Source organism: Lytechinus variegatus, chromosome 8, assembly GCF_018143015.1.
Source record: "Lytechinus variegatus isolate NC3 chromosome 8, Lvar_3.0, whole genome shotgun sequence".
Classification (NCBI taxonomy): Eukaryota; Metazoa; Echinodermata; class Echinoidea; order Temnopleuroida; family Toxopneustidae; genus Lytechinus; species Lytechinus variegatus.
The window spans coordinates 32,144,010-32,167,213 of NC_054747.1; the positions used below are offsets into that span (position 1 = coordinate 32,144,010).

The 23,204-nt window shown below is 35.0% G+C and overlaps 1 protein-coding gene across 1 annotated transcript; it reads left to right on the forward strand.

Annotated features, from left to right (window-relative positions):
- The first annotated feature begins 302 nt into the window (after nt 1–302).
- Nucleotides 303–14,347, forward strand: LOC121419651 (tyrosine kinase receptor Cad96Ca-like). Its single transcript, XM_041614108.1, has 11 exons — nt 303–306; nt 671–701; nt 3,847–3,917; nt 4,449–4,619; nt 5,201–5,305; nt 5,652–5,827; nt 6,291–6,395; nt 6,662–6,767; nt 7,689–7,785; nt 8,621–8,720; nt 13,858–14,347. Exons 1-11 carry the CDS (start codon nt 303–305, stop codon nt 13,915–13,917), a joined length of 1,026 nt encoding a protein of 341 aa, XP_041470042.1. The 3' UTR covers nt 13,918–14,347.
- The last annotated feature ends 8,857 nt before the right edge of the window (nt 14,348–23,204 follow it).

Sequence of the window (23,204 nt, forward strand, 5' to 3'; positions counted from 1 at the left end):
GCGAGCCAATTCAGACGTACAATCTTTAAACTAATTTGCACCTTTAAAAAAGGGGACCACATTCAAAGGTGCTCCCAGTGTTTGTAAAGGTGCAAAGTTGAACGTATTTGATATAAAGTATACGCCCCATGAATCTTGTTGAGATTAATAAAAATATTTTATTGAAAACATACATATACATGTAACCATAAAACTAGAGTAAATCCAAGCTATGAACCTATTGATAAAGGGGGTAATCTGTTCCCCCCCCCCCCCCCGATTTAAATTGTATGACGTCATGCATTTTAAGCTTTTGAACAATAATGGGTACAGAGATCACAAATGACATAACATACATGAAATCTACGATTGGTTCTGATACCTTTATCGTGTACTATCGTTTATCTTAGGTTGGTTAAATAGATCTCACCATATTTCCACTCAAAATCGTATTAAGAGTACATTTCCGTAATTAAACTTAGGTTGGTTGGGTTTTTATCAGCCATCGACTCGTTCATGATTATATCATGGAGCTATAAACGTAAAATTAAGAGCGAAGGTTTATTTATCTTGAACATCTTGACCTCGAGTGCTAACTTGAATTCATTCTCCCATTTCAGTTTACATAGGCTTCATTTCATTTCCTTATCACCCTTTTTCAAACATGTCTTTTTATATGTCTTTTCACTAGAGTTTGATGAGTCAAAGAGGAATAATAAAAGGTAAGTGGAAGGGGAAAACAAATTCCAATCACAAAAACAAACATACCCTCCTCTTCTACACCGATGCTCACATTTAATATGATGACAATGAATCTACCTATACTCCATACAAATCTCAATTAACACAAACCTTATCTTTTGCACAGGCATACCCTCGGCTCTCTCCTACATTCACAAAACACACACGCACACACACCCATCCACTCAGGTAATCAAACAACCTCGCACCCTTTCACTCACATTTAAAATATTTCAAATACTAATACTTTCTCACACATGCACGCTCTCTAATATACGTTCCCTATCATACACACTTAACATGCCCACACAGGCATTTTCATACCCCAGCCCAAACACCCTCAACTACCGTACCAACGCACACACTTACACATTCTATCTCACACCCACACATCTCATATCCCTCTGACACACTACCTCACATTGACCTGAACGCATGCACCCCTTCCTACCATTACGAACAAGCGAGCGTAACCTCGTACACACCCACACATACGTACACACCCTCACCCCTCTAACCCTCTCAGAAATTGATAAGACTCGTACCTAATACACACCAAACACATATTCATACAATAGTCTACAAAATACAACACAACACGACGCGATCTTTGTCGTTTTACGTCTTCTAAGGGTGTTAACACTTTAGCAAACATTTTGCATATATTTGTATTAATAATACATTGCTTTGTTATCATCCCTTCGATCGCTTTTAGTAATACTTCTTGATTAATATATACAGTTGAGGCCAGGGCCCCGTCTTACAAAGAGTTACGATTGATCCAATCAATCGTAATAAATCCTACCGGGTACCCATTCATCTCACCTGGGTCGAGTGAAGCATAATGTGGATAAACCTCTTGCTGAAGGAAATTACGCCATGGCTGAATTCGAACCCACGACCCTCTATTTCAAAGTCCGGAGACTAATCCACCTGGCCACAACGCTCCAATATCCTTTGCAAACAAAGATAAGCACAGTGAATTATCCAGATAATAATGAATGCATGAATATACATCATAGTTAGAGAGCATTTTGCACAAACGTGCATAACAGATGTTGATGTTGCTGGCCGTCCATAGTTGTGATTGATCCGATCAATCGCAACTCTTTGTAAGACGGGGCTAAGAAGTTTACATACACCCATGAAATTGAAGAAAAGTTGAAACTTCCCAAAAATCAATTTACTTTATCTTAAAAAATAGTTGTGTTATCGTGACGAATTTGATAACAAACAAATGGATATATCATGCTCCTTCATCACATTGGTTTGTCATCAGGAGCTGAAATATATTTAGGAGTCATTTTCCCACATATCTTCATATTTTAGACAAATCAAATACAAAACCTTAAAAAAACGTTTCATATATGAGTTAGTAACTTCTCAACATAAACATTTCAGATTACACTCTTGTTTTGTTTGTTCAGTGGTGACATATGACATTTGGCACGAATATTTCACCTGAAATGTACTTTAATACCAATGGCAACCCTATCATGTGAAAGAGCTTAATACGCTATGACAACGATGGGAGTGCGAAGCGCGAGTTGAAATTTGTGCACACATTGACCATGTTGACCCAATCCAGGGACATCTTAAGGACTATTTTTTTAGAAATCAATTAAGAGTATACTTATCTCACTATAGTCATCTAATGCAAGTGCCAAGCGCATGCTGATTTTGTTAGAAACACGGAGCTGAAAATTTAGGAAATTCAGAAGAGGGCGTTTTAAGCTTATTTGTTGGAGTTCCCTAAGACAAAACCTGTTTCATTAAAGACAAGTCCACCCAAACAAAAACTTGTTTTGAGTAAAAAGAGAAAAATTCAACAAGCATAACACTGAAAATTTCATCAAATGGGATGTAAAATAAGAAAGTTATGACATTTCAAAGTTTGGCTTCATTTCACAAAAACAGTTATATGAACGAGCCAGCTACATCCAAATGAGAGAGTCGATGATGTCATTCACTCTCTATTTCTTTTGTTTTTTATTGTTTGAAATATGAAATATTTTGATTTTCTCGTCATTGTCATGTGAGTGAAGTTTCATTCCTCCCTGAACACATGGAATTCCATTATTTTAACATTTTGTGCTTCAGGCAAGGTAGTCCCAATCGTCAAATTTATAAAAATTGAAATATTGTATAATTGAAACAATAAAAACAAAAGAAATAGTGAGTGAGTGACATCATCAACTTTCTCATTTCAACTTCGAAATGTCATAACTTTCTTATTTTAGATCCGATTTTTAGTAATCTTCAGCATTGTGCTTGTCTGATTTTTCTCTATTGATTCAAATCAACATTTTTCTGAGGTGGACTTGACCTTTAACCAAATGATACGACCGCGAAGCGCAAGCTGAAAATTTGTGTTATTCAGATAAGAAAAAGGAAGATTTTTAGGAATAATTTTAGGAATTCATCCACAGCAGACAGAATCATATCCACAATCCCCTAATGCAAACGTAAGCAAGACATGGAAATGTTTTATATTCAGACAGTCTGAAAGTCTGAATAAGTAGTCATCAAAAAGAAGCTTAAGTCAATATATAAAACAATGATAACTCAAATGAAATATACTTGTATTTTGTGTGTATTGACTTGAAAATGTTTTAGTCGATCAGGATTGTATATCTCGTTAAACTAACAATGCGAGCAACAGGAACGATGAACACATAAAGGCCCTGACCAAATTAGTTTTCATAGAGTTTTGAAAAAAATATTATGTAATACAACATGATATATACATAATATATATAATGTAATGTAACATATTATACTGTCCAATAATTTCTTCTTTCCCACAACGTTTCTCTTCGTTTTTTTTTCTTTTCCCTCGTTTTGGGGATGGGGGCACGTGCTCCCCTTGCCCCCCGTAGTGACGCCACAGTATATGTGTGTGTGTGTGTGTATATATATATATATATATATATATATATATATGTGTGTGTGTGTATGTGTGTGTGTGGGGGGGTGTGTTTGTGTGTGTGTGTATGTGCATGAATATGTGGACAGAGAGAGGGAGAGAGATTATGTTACACCATGAAATGTTTTTAAATAGGTAAAACAGGCTATTCTACTTTTTTGAAATTACGAAATGAAATGAACTACGGTCTTTTTTTACAGAGATAAAGAAATTAAACCACTTGAGGTGAATGACAACGTGGCCTATGAGATGATTCAAAGCGGAGATCAAGGTGAGATTTGTTCTAGATATCTTATTGTTATTTTATGAACATGTTAATAAACCATTAAGCCCTATATTCCTGAGATCATATTCTCTATATCTGTTTTCAAACAAAGTGTTTACCAAATTATACCTTAAAGTTACCTATCCTAATAATTTCTTACTCATAAAGTCCAGTCAAATAGTGATTCAATTCACATCGTAACATAAGCTGGATAATTTCAAGCTAAAACCTAATTCCGTAAGGGAAAGTTGCCAATATAACTATTCTAAAATACATATCCATGTACATTTTCTTTTATTTGTATTCTTTCTTGTGTCGAAGATAATACATAACAACTTATGGAGTTGCCTTGATTAATGTCTAATGTATTATATTAATTTCCCATTCTCCGGAACTATTGAACACCGCGTAAAATCCACGGTCGTCGCAAATTGTCAGATATTGGACTTATTTTTTTTTATTTTTGGAGTTAGCCCTTTAAGTGTGGCAAATAGCGTACTTTCTTTAAAATATGCATGTTTCTTAAAACACATGTAGCATTCACAGCGTTAAAACTTGATTCATCCAACTCTTTCGCCATCGCTCGTGAAAACGTGACATTCTTCACCAGACTCGGCTCGATTGGACAGGGAAACTTCGGCGAGGTATGGAAAGGAGACCTTCGGTCAAACCAAAACCATCTCGATGTCGCTATCAGGCAAATACCAGGTGATTGCGTCTTTTGCAGGCAACCCGTTTAATTCAAGAATAAAATTCAAACTAGTTTTTAAAGGTAATGCTTAATTCATCATCTAAATAACAATCAATTTCATTGATACCTGATTGTTTTAGGATGTCATTCTAAACATGTAGATTGGAAAGTTCTTCACTGCAATTCAATCAAATATTTTTCATACGACTGGCTCTCCTTTACTTCGGATTAATCAACCATGCTAAGATGGGAAGGATTTGGGGGTAGGTAACCCTTTTTGAAGAAGTATATTATTTTGTTTTTTCCTTCTTACTGCCCAGAAATTGGAAAGTACTCCATTTGTCACACAGTTTTACATGTGTATCCCGACACAAGTAGGCCTACCTGATTTCTCGTTTATGCCTTCTTCCATATTGTGAAAATGTGAAAATTGATGCAATGTCAATCAGGAGAAACAATTGTTTTTTATTGAATTGAACATCCCTCTTGCTTGTCATTCAGTAATTGTGCCCCTTTTCTATTTATGAATCTGCCCCTGCGAATAACAAATCTGTTTGAAAATATTAAAATGGGGCTTGTGTTTCTTTTTAAATCTTAGATCGCGTCACAAAATCATCACACGTACTTCAAGCGATTGAGGTTCTTTACAAGCTATCGGATCAACCAAATATTGTTAAATGTCTCGGATATTCTAAAGAGCAAGGTTTGTGAAGCATCTTTAATAATATTGACATACTAAATAATAATTTAATAATGTTTGAAAGTCAGTAAATGGTATCATTTAAATATTTGTAAAAATCGATTTTGTGAGAGAGACTTTTAATAAGGAAGATGGGAAAGTCCAAATATTTAGCAGATACAACCTTGAACTGAATGAAAAGGCTTTGGTCACGATTTTCTCATACCAAGCAGAATACATAATGATAATCCATTCCATTTTATAATCCCTTTAAAGGATAATTATCCTAAATTAGGGTTTAGAAGATGCTTTAGTAAGATGACGTCACGGAATTCGCATTTCTTTTATAATCTATCATTCATCAATGCAGGTTTTATTTTGTATGAGTTCATCTCGGGGGGTACACTACTTACCCATCTACAGACTTCAGGGGTGCAATCCCGACCCACTTACAGCAAACCAAAAGGTGTCCGTATTGATGAGGATACACTACTTAAATTGGCTTGGCAGGTAGCTAAAGGGATGCAGTACCTTACTTCTAAGAAGGTAACTCATTTCTTAAACAAAATGAGGAATCACACGAGGCAAGGAAGTTAATAAGCCTTCAGACTTATGATTTTATCACTATTTGGAATCTTTAGTTCAATTCATGCTTTGCTTGAGCTTTACTGGCAAAGCGGTTGTTCAGGGAGTCCCGATAGAAAATTAACGTTGCAGTAGAGTACCCCTGCATCCTTATATACATATGTTTTTCTAGTATCCATCCTCTCCGTGGGTTGCAGGCCGACTGCAGCGGCCTATATCCACTGCCGGAAACCTGGATTATTTGCTGTTTGAGTTAATTTCGTCTGAAAATTGTAGGTATTTTTAATCGTACAATGGGAACGGTTTACTGTTCCGTTGTTTCAAATGATGGAGGGGTAAGACGAGAGATTTTCAACAGATTTCCAAATAAACGACGATTCTCCAGATGTCCTCGTAATATAAGTTGTCTTTGTTTCTTCTTCAGATCATCCATGGAGCGCTCTGTGCTCACAATGTGTTGCTAGGAGAAAGAAAGCAATGCAAGATATCAGATTATGGACTTTCTTCATCGCTCTTTGGTGACGTAGCTGTAAGTGAGACTCGTTATGCCTGACAATAACTAATGTTATATGCTGTAGGTTTGCTCAGAGCTTTTCGACATCTTTGAAGAAATGCATATATCTGTTCCGAAATGTAACGGAGCCGAGACCTGAAGACTCTAGACTTATGACTTAATTACTTACTTCGGTTTGTATTACATCTGCGATATTTCATAAGTTAATTACAGATTGCAATTGTTAATCACTTGAATTATTTGCTTTAACACGATTCGTTATAACTTGTACACTGTGCTAGAAACCAACCAGATGGAGCTCACCAGAAACAATGGCAACGGGTGACCAAACAACAGAAGGAGACATCTGGTCTTTTGGTATCGTCTTGTGGGAAATTGTGACTCTGGGTAAGAAAGAACACTCTTAAAAATATTGGGTAAAAATGCTCCATGATGGTAATTATGTATCCAACCAACATTGGGCATTATTATTTATCCAGTGTGATGAAAATTTGCCATTCTAAAGTAATTTCTGCTTATTTTTTAACCATACTGGACAATATGCTTCCTGCATTGTGTAAAATACTGCCCAAAATTGGTTGGATACATAATTACCCTCGTGCTGGTTAAAATTTTGCCCAATATTTTTTACAGTGAAGGTGCACGAAGTTATGTGTGTAAATGTCTAACACCTTAGTCATATATCAAAAGATAAATATGATATGTTTGATGATGGTGGTGGTGACGATGATAATTCTTTACCAGTTTTCGATGATAAAATGGTAAATGATTATAAAAGGCATAATGCAACAAGCTACATCATTATTTTAACTACCATGACTATTGCTGCTACAGCAGTATCAACAACAGTGACGGAAATATCAAAATAACATTTTACATAATGTCATTATTGACTCGAATGATAATGATATCAACATTCTAATGATAGGCCTATATAAAATGCCGGGTGATGTTTAACATTTTAAACGGATTGACAATTGCTACAAATAAAAGTTATTTTTGGTTAGGTATGGTCAAACCTGTGACTGATCGGAAGAATGATGAATTGTATAACTTTAGACGAAGTAGTTTAGCTCTGTTAAACTAAACAAAGAACATGTGATTTTACGAGCCATGTTACCTTTTTTGGCATATATGCAAACATGAAGGAAGTGGTTATCGGTGTCGAGATACAATTCATTTAAAGGAATCAAACTTTGCCGTCAAGTTCATACCTCTAGTTCTAACAATATACGATTATTTTGGGCAACTTTAAGATATTCAATATTCAGATGCTTCATGCTATTATTTATTTTTACACTCTGATAGGTGCAAGACCATACCCAAATATGACATTCAGCTCGGTTCAGACGGAGGTTGCTAATGGTTACCAGATGCCATGCCCTCGTCACTGTGCACAAGAAGTGTAATACTTAGTTTTTTAATCAAAAATCTAAAATTTGTTTATCGAAGATTAATGGGATTGTAAATTCATTTATCGTATATGTTCCAAACTCACAACAAAGATTTTTAAAAATAAATCTTCATAGATTATTTTTTCGCACAACCCTAGGGAAACATAAGCTGAATGATCTATACTTAAGGGGTACTCTGGGTTGAAAATAATTTTCATCTAAAGTTTAGTAAAATTCATTTAGCAAAATGCTGATGATTTCATCAGGATCTGACAATGTTGAGGTTATTGAATTTTGGGGGTTTATTGAACAGCTACATGTACGCCGTCATAGATATTCAATAAGTTTTTTTGTCTTTCTAAAGTAATTGCATATAATCATTAGTACTTGATATTTGCATTATTATGTGTATACGATATGTCTTTTTTTAGCAAAAAAGTGCAGCAATAAATATCTCACAGATTAAATCTCTTATCAATCATTTTATTTTTCATTTTAGGCGGGCAAAATATATAAAAATAATCTTAGTTCATATAAACAAAGAAGAAGATAGAATCAGCTTTCTCATTGCATACTCGAGTGGACATGCGTGCAGCTATTTCACAAAATATAATGCAAAACTTTGAAATATCATACCTTTGTTATTGTACGAATTTAATGGAATTCCCGGTCTTTTGTTTGTGTGAATTAACCCTGTCTGTTTAAATGATAAGATTTTTAGCCTTTAGTATATAGGCCTACTCCTCTAATAATTCCATGTTTGAAATCAATTTCATATATATACTTCCTTAAACACTGATGTAATCGGGGTTTTTTTATAAACATTATCTATAATTTATTTGAAAGGTATGCGGTTATGACTGGTTGCTGGGACAAGGAACCCCAAAATCGGAGTAACTTTGATCACATCCTGAAGAGTATGGAAAGGATTTTAGAAAAGACACACGTAAGATTAAAAGGATTCTGTCTTTCTTATAGTCAGGTCCAGATTTGAGAAAAGTAGACTGCCTTAGGCAAATCGTGTTAATGCTGACTTTAGAAGTGTTTTAGCATAATTTGAGGGTGCTGAATCCAAATTTGTTGTTTGCCAACCTTGATTTTGATGTTAAAATCCTCAAATTGGCAAAAACAATATGGCCGCCATTCTACACCCATTTTTACTCTATTCTGACCCCCAAAACGTGGAACAAAAATGTTTGTCAACGATTTTTGGTATTATTTGATCTCAGGAATAACATTTTTAAAATTCACCAAAATCTGGATCCGGGAAAGTGGTTATTTTCAAGATGGCGTCTAAGATGGCCGCCATCAGCTGAAAATTAAAATAACCGGCAGTTTCTCTACCCTAGACACTTTTTCGGTGCATACATGCATTCAATGGTGTAGGGGGTAAAAGGAAAGAGTAAAAATAAGCACCCCAGGGTACCTGAAAATCAAAGATTGCGTAAAAATGGTTGCCATATCCTAAAAATTCACAATTCATCTATTACCTATTTTAGGGTCTTTTATTTGGGTTTTATTCATTGGTGATATGCAAGGGTCAAGAAGTAAACTGGGACAAGTTACAAGGACAGTCAGCGCTCTACTATGTCCAAAAATCCAAGATGGCTTTCAAAATAGGAGTCTGAAATTGCTGTTTTTATCTAACAAGTGGAATGCCTCTGGCCGTCTCACCTGCATCACGCGGTTCAATATAGCAGCAGTGCTGACTTTGAATACTACTCTAACTCGCACAAGATGTTCAGTGATACATGGTTACTCTTATGTCCACTTTTTATGAACTAGACCAATAAACTTACAGAGATATGATGGTTATTCAACAAAAAACCCCAACATGGCCAAAGTTCATTGACCTTACATGACCTGTGACCTTGATCATGTGACCTGAAACTCGCACAGGATGTTCAGTGATACTTGATTACTCTTATGTACAAGTTTCATGAATCAGATCCATAAACTTTCAAAGTTATGATGGTAATTCAACAGATACACCCAGTTCGGCCAAAGTTCATTGACCTTTGACCATGGTCATGTGACCTGAAACGCGCACAGGATATTCAGAGATACTTGATTACTATAATGTCCAAGTTTAATGAACTAGACCAATAAACTTTCAAAGTTATGATGGTAATTCAACAGATACCCCCAATTCGGCCAAAGTTCATTGACCCTAAATGACCTTTGACCTTAATCATGAGACCTGAAACTTGCACAAACTGTTCAGTGATGCTTGATTACTATTATGTCCAAGTTTCATGAATCAGATCCATAAACTTTCAAAGTTATGATGGGAATTCAACAGATATCCCCAATTCGGCCAAAGTTCATTGACCCTAAATGACCTTTGACCTTGGTCATGTGACGTGAAACTCGTGCAGGATGTTCAGTGATACTTGATTAACCTTATGTCCAAGTTTCATGAACTAGGTCCATATATTTTCTAAGTTATGATGACATTTCAAAAACTTAACCTCAGGTTAAGATTTCGATGTTGATCCCTCCAACATGGTCTAAGTTCATTGACCCTAAATGACCTTTGACCTTAGTCATGTGACATGAAACTCTAATAAGATGTTCAGTAATACTTGATTAACCTTATGGCCAAGTTTTATTAACTAGGTCCATATACTTTCTAAGTTATGACGTCATTTCAAAAAACTTAACCTCAGGTTAAGATTTGATGTTGACGCCGCCGCCGCCGTCACCGCCGCCGCCGCCGTCGCCGCCGCCGTCGGAAAAGCGGCGCCTATAGTCTCACTCTGCTTCGCAGGTGAGACAAAAACCCTAAAATCCGAAATAGTTTGTTTAATATCTGTTTTGGGATATGATGTTGGTGTCTAACCCGTTGTTTAATGGGTCAAGAAATACGTTGGGACAAATAAAAAAGATGATATGGTCCTTTATGTCCAAAAATCCAAGATGGTGTGCAAAAATAGAAAATAAAATGTCTGTCATTAATTACAAACCGACATAGTTTGTTTAATAACCGCGTGAAGAATATGATTTTTTAGTATAACACATGGTTTAAAGGGTCAAGTATTAGATTGAGACAAGTAACAAGGACAGTTACTGGTTCCATTATGTCCAAAAATCCATAATGGCTTCCAAAAATTGAGTCTATATAAGCCTTTCTTACCGAAAAAAACTGATATAGTTTGTTTAATATCAGCCTGGGGTATATGATTTTTGTGTTCAACCCATGGTTTAAAGGGTCATGTAATAAATTACGACAAGTTACATGGACAGTCAGAGGTCCAGCATGTCCAGGAATTCAAAAAGGCTTCCGAGATTGGAGTCTAAAATGGATATTGTTACCTAAAAAGCTGACATAGTTTGTTTAATGTCCGCCTGGGGTGTATGATTATGTTGTCTAAACCTTGATTTAAATGGTCAAATAATACATTAGGATAAGTTACAAGGGCAATCAATAGTCCCGTATGTCTAAAAATCCAAGATGGCTTCCAATTAAGGAGTCTAAAATGGCTGCTGATACTTAAAAATTGGCATAATCTATTTAGAATCCATCCGGGAGATATGATTTTGTCGTCTACACTATGGTTTCAAGGTTTAGATATTACTTTTTATTATTTACAATGGTATGAAGCTGTCCATTTTACCTATTATTTAAAGATCGCTTTCAAAATGAGTCTAAAAAGACCTCCATCACCTACACATAGTCAAAATTAGGTGAACAAAATCTACACTTTGTGGTTTGAAGGCTGCAATAATAAATCGGGACAAATAAAAAGGATGTTCAGTCGTAAAAAGTCCAAAATGACTGATGTCCCGTAATCTTGAACCATAGGATAGTCCTAAGCACATAAATGACATGTCTTGAAATTATCAGTGAATTATGGAACTTTTTAGGTGAAAGTGTACGTTACTTTTTAGAATTTGTTTTTCGGATATTTACTTATTGTTGCATTACCATCTAATAAAGTCACAAATTCTTGTAAAACGTATTTTCACGATTCTTAAACAGACACACCAAAATAGTGGCACTAGATGAGATATGAAGTATTGTAGTTTTTGTATCAATGGTGGCCAATTGGAATGTAATTTTTGGAGCGTTCTTCAATTTTCTACAAAATGGACAATGGTGTATCCATGTAATTCGTCTTCACTTATATTATTTGAAACTTGAAATCGTGAGAAAGACACAAAAATGTTTCTAGGTAGAAAGTGTATGCACTTTGCATCCAGATTTTTAAAAAATAAAAACTATGATGACTATTTTTAGGTCATCATTTTTTTTGCAAAACTGCACAGCTGATAAACCTTGAATTTTTTCCAATATAATTTGTTCCCTTTGGAAGCCTGATTTTTTCATATAATTTATTTTATTCTCGGTAGATCCCAAAGGTATTTCTACAAGGTGTATATATAATGAATTTGGACCATTTCAAAGTTACAACGTCCTGACGTCCATTATTGATGTCATTTTCTCTGACTCTGGATTCTCTGACACACTCACTGACTATCTTGTAAACCTGTCCTGATTCATTATTTGATGAATTTGATTTCGATTTTGAGGATTCACTTTATTTTTGGAGTTGATGGTACAACGGATGCAGATGTTGACGCCATGCTTTATTTCCATGTAAACTTGACGAACTTCTGTAACTATAAAACCTGTCTCAATATATTTTGTTTAATCCTAACATGCCTAAGTTTCATGAAATAGACAACTATACCCTAAAAGTTATGACATTTCAAATTCTTAACCTCAGTTAAGATTTGATGTTGATTTCGCCGCCGCCAGGGTCATCGCCGCCATTGGAAAAGCGACATTCATGTCTTGCTTCTGCTATGCAGGCAAGGCAAAATGGCGGACACGTTAAAGATATCACAATGTAAATATGCCATCATCGCCCCCAAATTATCAAACATTTGGCCAAATGATTTAATATCAATCAGCAGCTGTGAACCATGGCAGCCATCTTGGAATTAAAGATGGCTGACGAATCAATCGGACACATTATGTTTGCAACCCTAGGTATAAAAAATAACGCGTAGATCCCAATTTCTGAAATATAATCACCCATAAAGATCGTTTAATATGGGAAACTGCATTAAATATGCCGCCATTTTGTTTTTTGCCAATTTGAGGGTGAAAACGTCGGAATCAAGTTTGGCAAACAGCATTTTTGGATTCAGCACCCCTGAATTACCTTAAAACAATTGATAAATCAGCATTAACACAAAATGCCTAAAGCACTTTTTCTAAGCACATTTGTTAAAATCTGGACCTGACTATTACACAAAACTACGCATTTCTTCATCATTTAATCTTATGATTCATTCTAATAATATTTAATGCCATGATATGATATCAATGAAAAAAATATATATATGTGAGATAAAATAAAAACAAAAGAGGATATCTGCACTTATTTCCATAATCATGATTATGAAGAACTTAATATTTTTCATGACGTGCTCACTTATATATGTATATACACACATTTATCTTACTGGAATGTGGTTTAGGTATTTGCACGTAAAACTAGTTTGTTATACACATATCTTACAGAAGAAGGCCCTTTGTTTGTTTTTGTTCTTACGAAATATTACCATGCTTGAGAAATTCAAAGTAAAATTAAAACCCCACCTCTTTCAGAATGTTAAACTTAGTCACATGTAGGTTCAATTCATGTTTAACATTCTTTGATGTTATGTATAATTATTTGAAGTCTAATTTTTAAATTTACAATTCTAACCACATTCTAACCTCGCGCATAGAGACCTGTAGGTGTTATGCGTATGAAGAACTGTACTATTATTATCATTATTATTATTATTATAAATTGTATGATTTTTATGTGTACCATTTATATTACAAGGAGTCTGTTTTCTTTAACAGGAGTCTATCTTGACATTGCAGTTGACATTATATTGTTCGTTTAAACATGTACATGTATTATATATTGTTTTTTGTGGAAATGAATTAATAACCAACTTAATAAATTTAATCCGTGAAGTATTGTCATTATAGAAGTAAATTTGAAGTTATCATCACTGGTTAAAAATCTAATTTTTGATGACGTAAAAATTGTAACGATTTTTTTTTTGTTATTTCACAGAGTTACCTGTCTCTGAATGACTTGGATGATGGGTTGTATGTCTCTACTCTAGATATGTGATGCCAAGAGCATAAAACAATGCCTCACAATATGTGTTTTACATGGAAGGTCAATGCATACGTGGTAGATTTAAGTGTAACCAATTCACGCATTTCATTCTTCTCTGGATACCGGACCCTTGATTTGATCAAGATTGAATTTGTTGTTTAATTTCCTTTAAAAATATATTATGCTATGCAGTGGTGTATTTAGTATCAGAATGCATGAAAACATAGTTTAATTTTCCTAGTAGTGTTTTGGTTTTTCCTGGTGTTTAGTGTTTTTTATTTTTTTTTATTTTAACCCCCACCGATACCAATTCCAGGGTCCCATAGCACAAAGATTAGGAATTAATTGTACTTGTCTTTTTTACGCTTGATTGTGCATTGTAGTCAGCAGGGGCGTCGATCCATTTTTCAGATATGGGGGGGGGGGCAAAATCATGAATCAATCTTCCAAAGGCGCTCGATCACACAAACACACACATATGCCTATATATATGTGTACATATATATACACACACACACACAGATATATATGTACATATATAACTCACCTGCAGATTAATGCGAGCGCGAAGCGCGAGCTGAAAATTTTTATATTTCGTTTAAAAAAAAAATTAATGGACGTGTTTTAATAAAGAACAAGATATATATCCAACAAAAAATTATTGCAAATCGAAGTGGGAGTTCTTTTGAGGTTTAGAACTGAAAACGGGACCATATTCACCTATTTAATGGAAAGTATGGGTTTTTTGTTACAAAAATGATGCGAGCGCGAAGCGTGAGCTGAAATTTTTTGACATTCCAATCTGAAAAGTGGACATTTTGAGCGCGATTTTAGACAAAGAACGAGTTGTGTATCTCAATCTCGCTTGCTGATTTCTGTGTAACATTACAATTTTATTTTATTTTTAGCACATGCGGAATTATTGGGGGGGGGGGCAAAATGATAGGTTTGCCCTCCAATATTTTCATTGGTGGGGCGATCGCCCCCCTGCCCCCCCCCCCCATAATCGACGCCTCTGGTAGTCAGTACAATCAATAGTTCAACAAATTATACGATGATTGCTAAGCTTTGTGTTTCGGGCCTCTGATTGAATAAGCCTGTTCGTAGTTCCTTTCTGCGCATGATCGAAAGATTGTACGCATGATCAGAAGAAGGTCATTACTACAGTGACATGGTGCTTTAAATCTAATGAGATGAGCACCAACTTTGATGTCTTGATTATTCATATATTCTTTTGAATTGTCGTTTTCATTTACATCCACAAAAAACAACAATGCTTCCACGAATGACTGGTATTTTACAGTTTGTCAAGTACATTGTGCAACATTTTAAGATATGCATTCAAAGTAGGAATGCAACAAATACCTTCATTAAGTGTTCATTAGTGTGCTATTCTAGTCACCTGGTCTATTGAATTTCTTCATCCTGCTATGTAAGACAAGCTTACGTAATATCTTGCTTTGAAATTTGCCTATCATGATGAAATAAATGAAAGGTCATTTGACCAAAATTGCCCATGAAGTAACTACGAACGGGTCTATTTATTTCAATGTACAGACAGTCGGTTGGGTAGGTTCCGTTGAGTGTTACAATAGCATCAGATGAAGTAATATGTAGAAAGCCTTACATCTTCATATAAAGATCAATGTCAAGATAATTTCTTTACCATTTATCCACATTAAATTAGTCCAGGCTAGAAGAGGCAAATTCTGTCAGAATTATATGTCCGCACTTACAATCTACACATTACTTCAGGGCCTAAGGAAGCTAATTTGAATTTCAAATTACTGAACTTATTACCTTCGAGAGCAATGCGTGATGTATTCAGTTAGACATCATGTTTAAGACAATATTTTACTCGTACATTAAAGTAACTTTAATTATATGATTCTCACTCTTGTGACAATTAATTTCCATATAGATATACGCATGTTATATCATAGGGCTTGTAGCGGCTATTTTAAATGTCAGAATATAGTATTAATAACCTACATGGCAGAAGAAATGATATTTGGTGAAAATCATGATTTAAAATAATGTTTTGCTTATAAAACAGGATAATATGGATTGATTTTATAGTCAAGCAAATCCAAATTCTTCTAAAATTGTATTGTTACAATTTACATTGTAGATTATACTTACAGAGCTTTAAGGGGCCATTGTGAATTTGACAATACAACATTTATCATTTATCATGACAAAATACATATGTTTCGCTAGAAAACATATTTTTACACAATGTTTAAGTCGTTGATAACCAATAAATGCATTTTTTTGTTCTTACTCTTTATGATAATTAGTTTCTTTATCCGTATTGTACATAATGAATATATAGGACCTAAGGCGACAATCCTGAACTTAAAAATACATCACATCACATACATTGCATATTGAATACTGTATTTCGTAAAAAGAGTATCTATATTAAGTGTTCTATTCGTTTATCTTTAGTAAACTTGTGAATCTTATTTTTCCCAGTTAGCATTGTACCTAATACTGTTAGGGAATTGGTGGCAATTTTCAATATCAAAATGCATCATTATTTTATCACATACATAACATAACAAGTAATATATTTCGTTATAACTCATGTTCACTCCTAGATCACAATTAGGTGCATTTTAGTGCTCACTTTTGTGAAAATTAGTTTCCCCATTCATATTGTACATTTTTTTTTAGATTATTTCACTCCTGCATCCTGCAAAACAATTACTACATTTCATAGCCTATGTGCGGGCTATTTTATGATTTCCATGGATAATTTGCATATTTTGGCAGCCATATTTCCTTTTGCCAATTAACAGAAAATGCTCAAGTTTACATGAGTGGCATCATTCAGATTCGTAAACAGCAAACTCGAAGTGACAAGAAGTCATGAAAAATATTATTTATATGAAAAACAAGGTTTTTCCTTAATTTTTTAATTTGCTGGTGATTTTGATGCAGATAAATGCAATTTTAGGGCGAAAAAGTACTTTGTATAAATAGCCGAACTGTCACTTTAGTGAAATGTATTTTGGATTTTATATTTCTTTTTTTAGAAATCAATTTTCATCGATTGAACAACTTATAAAACATTGTTTAGTTTGTTTACTATTGAGCCTCCTTCTCTAAATAGTAAAATCTGTAGCGAATCTCCAATTATGTAAGCATGCTTCTTATGATACTATTTCTATAACGAAAACTATGAGAACGAATTATGTGAATATCGTGCTGTATATGCAGTTAACGGAAGGATGAAATATATGTCATCTATAATTTTTGTAAGTGTAATAGTGCTATTGCGGTGATTTGTGAAATTGATATGTTGACAAAATAAAATTACGGCATTTAGTCAAATATTGTTTCATATCTAATAATATTCTTGTACAATGTAAAGAAGTTAAAAAAAAACTGCATATTCATCCTACTCAAATTAACCACTGGCAAACATTAACTATCCATACTGAGTTCGAACGTCCAAATACAATTTCCTGATTAAAACTGAGCTAAATGATAATTGGAGTAAAGTCTGGGTCATTGACTATAAGAGATAATTGAGAACTGTCTGAAAATTAGGATATTTCATCGATGGATGTACAGTATTCGTTTGCTCGACCTTAGAAACGTTCTCCACAATTTTATATTTCATCCACATCCCTATCCTAGTCATCTGATCATCAATACTTATCAAATAGAGCGATTATTCGAGTGACAAAGTCATGAAAATAGGGTTTATGCATGGGTATTTAAAAATTAAATGAAGTTGGAGGCAAGAGAAATAAATTTTTATCCCGGCTTAGAAAACTCACACACACGCAAAGACCCCCACACAGCAAAGTATTGCAAATGATACAAAGAGAAGCAATATGACCAAAAGTTATTGATGCATTGAAAAGAATAGTCAGCTATCAACTACAGGAGAGGATAATCGGGTGTATGCCGTCTGGTCCTGGGATTTATCAACATGAAGTCTCTCTCCCTAGAGAGAGAGCAAAGCAAACTTCCGAATTTTGATAAATATGCCTGATCAAGTTCAGAGATAGGTAAGATACATTTAGGAGCAGAGCTAATCTTTTATATATATATAATTATTTAGGTACGTCGGTGCCATGTCAGGCATTGATGTAGGCTATACATCATCAATGCACTTCTTAATTGTAAATGTGTCTGGATAGGCTGCACCAACCTATTCATTTGTATAAGAAAAATCAAATCCTTCCCCCAATGATATACGCACAGCTAGCTTTGGAAGCTTTTATGACTGCTCGTATTCAAAATATTTCCGTCTAATCAAAAGAATCGTGATCAAAATGCTGGAGAACGATGACACCGAATACACTGGCATAGGAATTTCCGAGATCTAGCTTAAACTATACTTTTTGCTCGTTTATTAAATTTCGATATGATCCGTCTATCGTATATACGCATACAATATCATCAAAGCACTTGGCCTCTTGAAATCTTATCACACATTATCCATTTGCATTTGCCAATAGTTAGTCTGCAGGGGAAAGCCTTCACTTGAGTTAAGGGTCTGAATGTGCAGGCTACACATGCCTTCTGTACTGACTACCGAGTAGTCGTGTCATCAGTTACCATTATAAATACATTTTGGTACACATTTATCAGAGTTAAAAAAATGGCCCAAGAATGGGTGCCTGTGGGACTCCAGATAAGTTTTCATGAAATTGAGAAGTGGTCCGTTTAAAATATTTTTTAGGTTTAAACTGTTTGTAAAATTAGTGAGGAAACGTACTTGCCAAACGATCGACCTAATGATGATGGATTGGAGAGTGAAAATGTAAATTTTGTGGCATACCTGGCACACTTCGTTCTGGCGGAAGTTTAGTTTTGACAAGTTAAACTAAAAGTCATCACCTTTTTTCTAAAGCACTTAATTCTGCCACTCGTTACCTTTTCATCAATGTGTCATATTCTAGACATTTCATTATTTTTCTTTAATTAATTTCTACATATCAACACTCCTAAAAAATGTATTTTCAATATAATAATTGTTGAAAATAATGGTACATAAATAAATGGAATAAAATCCTGCAAAAGAACAATTATATCAAAAATTGATATTCAACTGTAATGAACGTATTAAATGTAAAGTTCGGCAATGTTGTGTATTTTTGCATGCGGTCATGAATGTACAAATGACGAACGTCACATCCCTTATTGTCTTTTTATTATGATATCATGATATTAGTTAATGTATGGTTTCATATGTGTGTGCTACCATATCCCTCTCGAATTGAAATCAGTTTCAGCCATCATTATCTTATACAGTAAATTAGAAATCAATCATTAAAACCATTAAATTTTCAGCTTGAATCAGTGCTTTTTAGTTATCTTTGGCGATTAATAAGATCCCTCACAGGAAAATCAGACTGCACTGTTCAAGCAGGCATTCTTGGTCAGGATGGAAATCTTGACTAGAAAGACCAAATGAATATTTCTTTATTGTTCATGTTGCATTTCGCTCAATTATAACCCCCGACTACATTTATATTTGTTGTAACGCCCTCTTTCACAAAAAGCGTAAAGCAAGAACAATACCAAATTTGGTTTAAATTAACAAAATGAATTTAGTCCTCGTCGAACTGCGCTGTGCTCACTAAACCAAATATGTGAAAAAAGATACAAACAACTTGAATTGCTGATAGCTGTATAAAGGGAGTTTTTATACATTAATATGTTCAGTGTTGCAAAATATGCTTTTATCAACTGTAAATTGATTGGTTGTGATTTGAACCAGACAAAAATACAAGCAAAGAAGCTGGGATCTTAGCTCCAAAATTAAGTTAATTCGAATAAAATGTGTAATTGTAGAATACCTGCCTGAATTCCAGGCCATTTTGCATATTAGATAAGATACGCAGAACCCCGGCGTCCGCAATCCATTCTAACACAGTGATAATGTGGATGATATCATACAATATGTTTTGTAGTGGACAGTTTCCTTTTTCCTTCAAATCAGACATTTTCAAAATAAATAGGATACCAATTTCATGTTATGATATTTGTCTGTAGTTTAGCACATACTGTCCACTGATATCTACCACTCAATTCATTTACTGCTCAAATGGCCCCTTTCAAGAAAAAAGGTACATTGATGTATTTTTCACCATTAAATGGCGCTAAAATAAGGGCTGCCAACGATGACATTAAACACGAGCTGACGTAAAATGTTGTAAACCCTTAAATGCTTAATAAGACATGTTGATTTTTTTCATCAAGAGCGACTATATTCTAATTAGGTGGTTGTGTTAATTAGAAAAGCTGGCCAAGCTTGCTGAGACGGCGAATAAATCAATGACCTCCTAGAAATCGAATAAGAAAATAAAAAAAACTTGTATCAAACAACTTCAAATATCCGGTTAATCAACGCATCGGCTGGAGAAAGTTTAAAGCTCATAATAATGAGAGAGGTAGTATTTTACTAGCAACCCATTTCATACGGGGTTTTTTTTTGAGTTGACATGTGTTCTTAAATGTATTGATTCTCAACGGCTGCAATACTGTGTACAGTAATTCAACTATTGTAGTCAATTATAAATGTTTTTAATAAAGCAATGCTTTGAAAATCTAGATTTTGGAGATGAAATTGATTTGAAAAAAAAAATAGTTGTAGCCAGTACATTGCATGAGGAAGAATTGATATCATCCAATCATATTACGAGGAGAACAACATGCTGTTCACCACTGACATGTCCAAGATGATGGTTGGACTGGTTTCATGGAATGCATTTTTAGTTCTGGTGCTTGTTATGGGTAATCATCTTAAAATAATGTTTTTAAGTGATATGAGTAGTCGAAAGAATGTATGACCGATTTGCTCTCATAATGGCTGGGTGTTAAATTTTGAGCAGCTAATTAAATAGGCCCTAAAATCTAAATACTGTTATCAGGATCACGATGCCTAAATCGTAACTGTACCATCCAATAGTAACAACCATGGTAAGAATGTTCAACAGCCTATCAAGATCATGAATTCCATGGGGAAAATGACTGCAACAACGACGCTGTAATAGCAATTTTTATGCTCTCCAGTCAAGATCTGAGAAACAAGTCCCTTTTATATAGAGTGCTTTCAATTTTAAACAAGGTTTTCACAGTGAAACACCCAAAGAACTAACATCAAGCACATGGGATGGGCCTTTTAGCCTTTAAACAAGGCCATATGTCTGTTGTGATATATCACAAACCCTATACTGACTGAAAAAGACTATTCGCAAAAAGCCGAGTGAGAGAGAGGATTTCGAGCTCAGTCACAGGGCCTTTAGGAATCTCGCCTTTAAACAAGGCCCTGTGTCTATTGTAATATTATATCGACTGAAAATAAAATCTATTCGCAAAAAGCCGAGTGAATGAATCAGAGTCGTTACCTGAGAGGTAACGGCCAATCAGCGAGCGTATTGCTCACATCAATGAACCCCATGTGACCCTGTGCAACATAAGCGAATAAACTCGGTCGCATGACGTCATAGACACTGACGGTGCATCGGCCGCATCAGCAAGCTCATGAATAAGTCATATATTCACGTCTACACCAGATTCTTATGGTGGCCCTGAAGGGACATCGCATATAGACCAAATCGCGAATATTCACGACGAAATTGCCGACGAAATTCACGACGTCGTCAATTTTGTCGTGAATTTCGTCGTCAATTATTCACGACGAAATTCACGACGTCGCCAATTTTATCGCCAATTTGAATATTGACGACGAAATTCACGACGAAATTTGCGACATCGTAAATTTCGTCGCCAATTTGTTTCGCTTGCCTGGGCGGCCGTATGCGGGTTGATACCAATTCGTCTGCTGTTAGCTAATTCCTCCACTCACAACAGGGTCTACATTCATTTAGTCTAATGCAATTCTGTCCATTAACTTTTCGCCTAACCATGGTCCAGTAAACATTTGGTCCAGTCATCACTTCGTCTTATCTCCAGTTCGTCTATGACCATTTCGTTTCATAACTAGTTGGTCTAATATCATTTTTTTTCCCTTAATTTCGCCCAATTAACACTTAGTTCAATTTGACCAAATGGCATATGGAATAAATAACAGTTGGACCAACTTGGTTATTAGACGAAATGACAGTTAGACCATGTGGACAGTGGACGAACTGATGGTAGACCAAATGATAGCAGAGTTGGCATTAGACCAATTGAAAGTAAACCATTGAAAAGACAGAACGATGTCCACTGCTATCCATATGCATAGGCGGATCCAGGGGGAGGGGGGCCGAGGCCCCCCTCCCCCTATTTGCGGAGCAAAAAAAATATTAAAAAGGGAAGAAAGAAAGAAAGAAAGAAAGAAAGAAAGAAAGAAAAAAAAGCGGGAAAATTAAGAGAGGAGAAAAAAGAAGAGGAGGAAGACGAGCGAAAAAATAAGATGAGGGGAAGACATGGAAATAAAAGAATCTTTCATGTAACTGTATCAAATTTTCGCTCGCGCTCGCATTGCCTATAGGTGTTCCAGGGGCAGATCCAGCCTACTGTGTTTGGCATATAATCATTTCATTCATTCAGTAGCAGACTTTTCCCTGGGTCAGCACATTCCATATCCCCTACCCTATCTAATCTGTTCACATGGTTACCCCTCACCACAGTGTAGAGAATACCCTGGACCCTGCGTGGTACCACATGTTTCATATGTATGAATAAAGCACATGTTCTTCGACCAGCAGAGAGAGCAGTCATGTGTGTATGAGTGTTATAGTAATAGACTTGTTGAACACAAAACAGCCTTAGCCAATGGTGGGGGGGGGGCAGAATCATTTTTCAGCCATATTTTCCCCGATCCGTCGCTCGAAGATGATTTTTGTTTCTGTGAAGAGGTAGTCTTCTTAGCTTTATTCTTATAAATTAACATTAATATATATCACAATCCTTATTTATATAATGTGAGCGCGAAGCGCGAGCTAATTTTTTTGGAAATCTTGTGTATTTTTTCCTAAAATTTTAACATACATTCTTGGCAATGTTTGTTTTCCTAAAAAAAAGATGTGTATGCAAATAAAATTACTACGAACTTGAAGCGCGAGCAGAAATGAACTAGTGGAGACCATAAAACTGTCACATTTACAGAGCACTTTTTAAAAATCAATTTGTAAATCATGCAGAATAATGAAAGTTTGATTTTCTAGATGAAATATGTTTTGTATATTGACTTCCAAACTTGATATTTAAACTCCATGTTGAACAAGATATGAAAATCACCTAACAGGCAATATGAGAGCAAAGCGCGAGCGAAATTTTTTTTATAGTGACATGAAAGATTCTTTTTATTTCCATGTCTTCCCTCA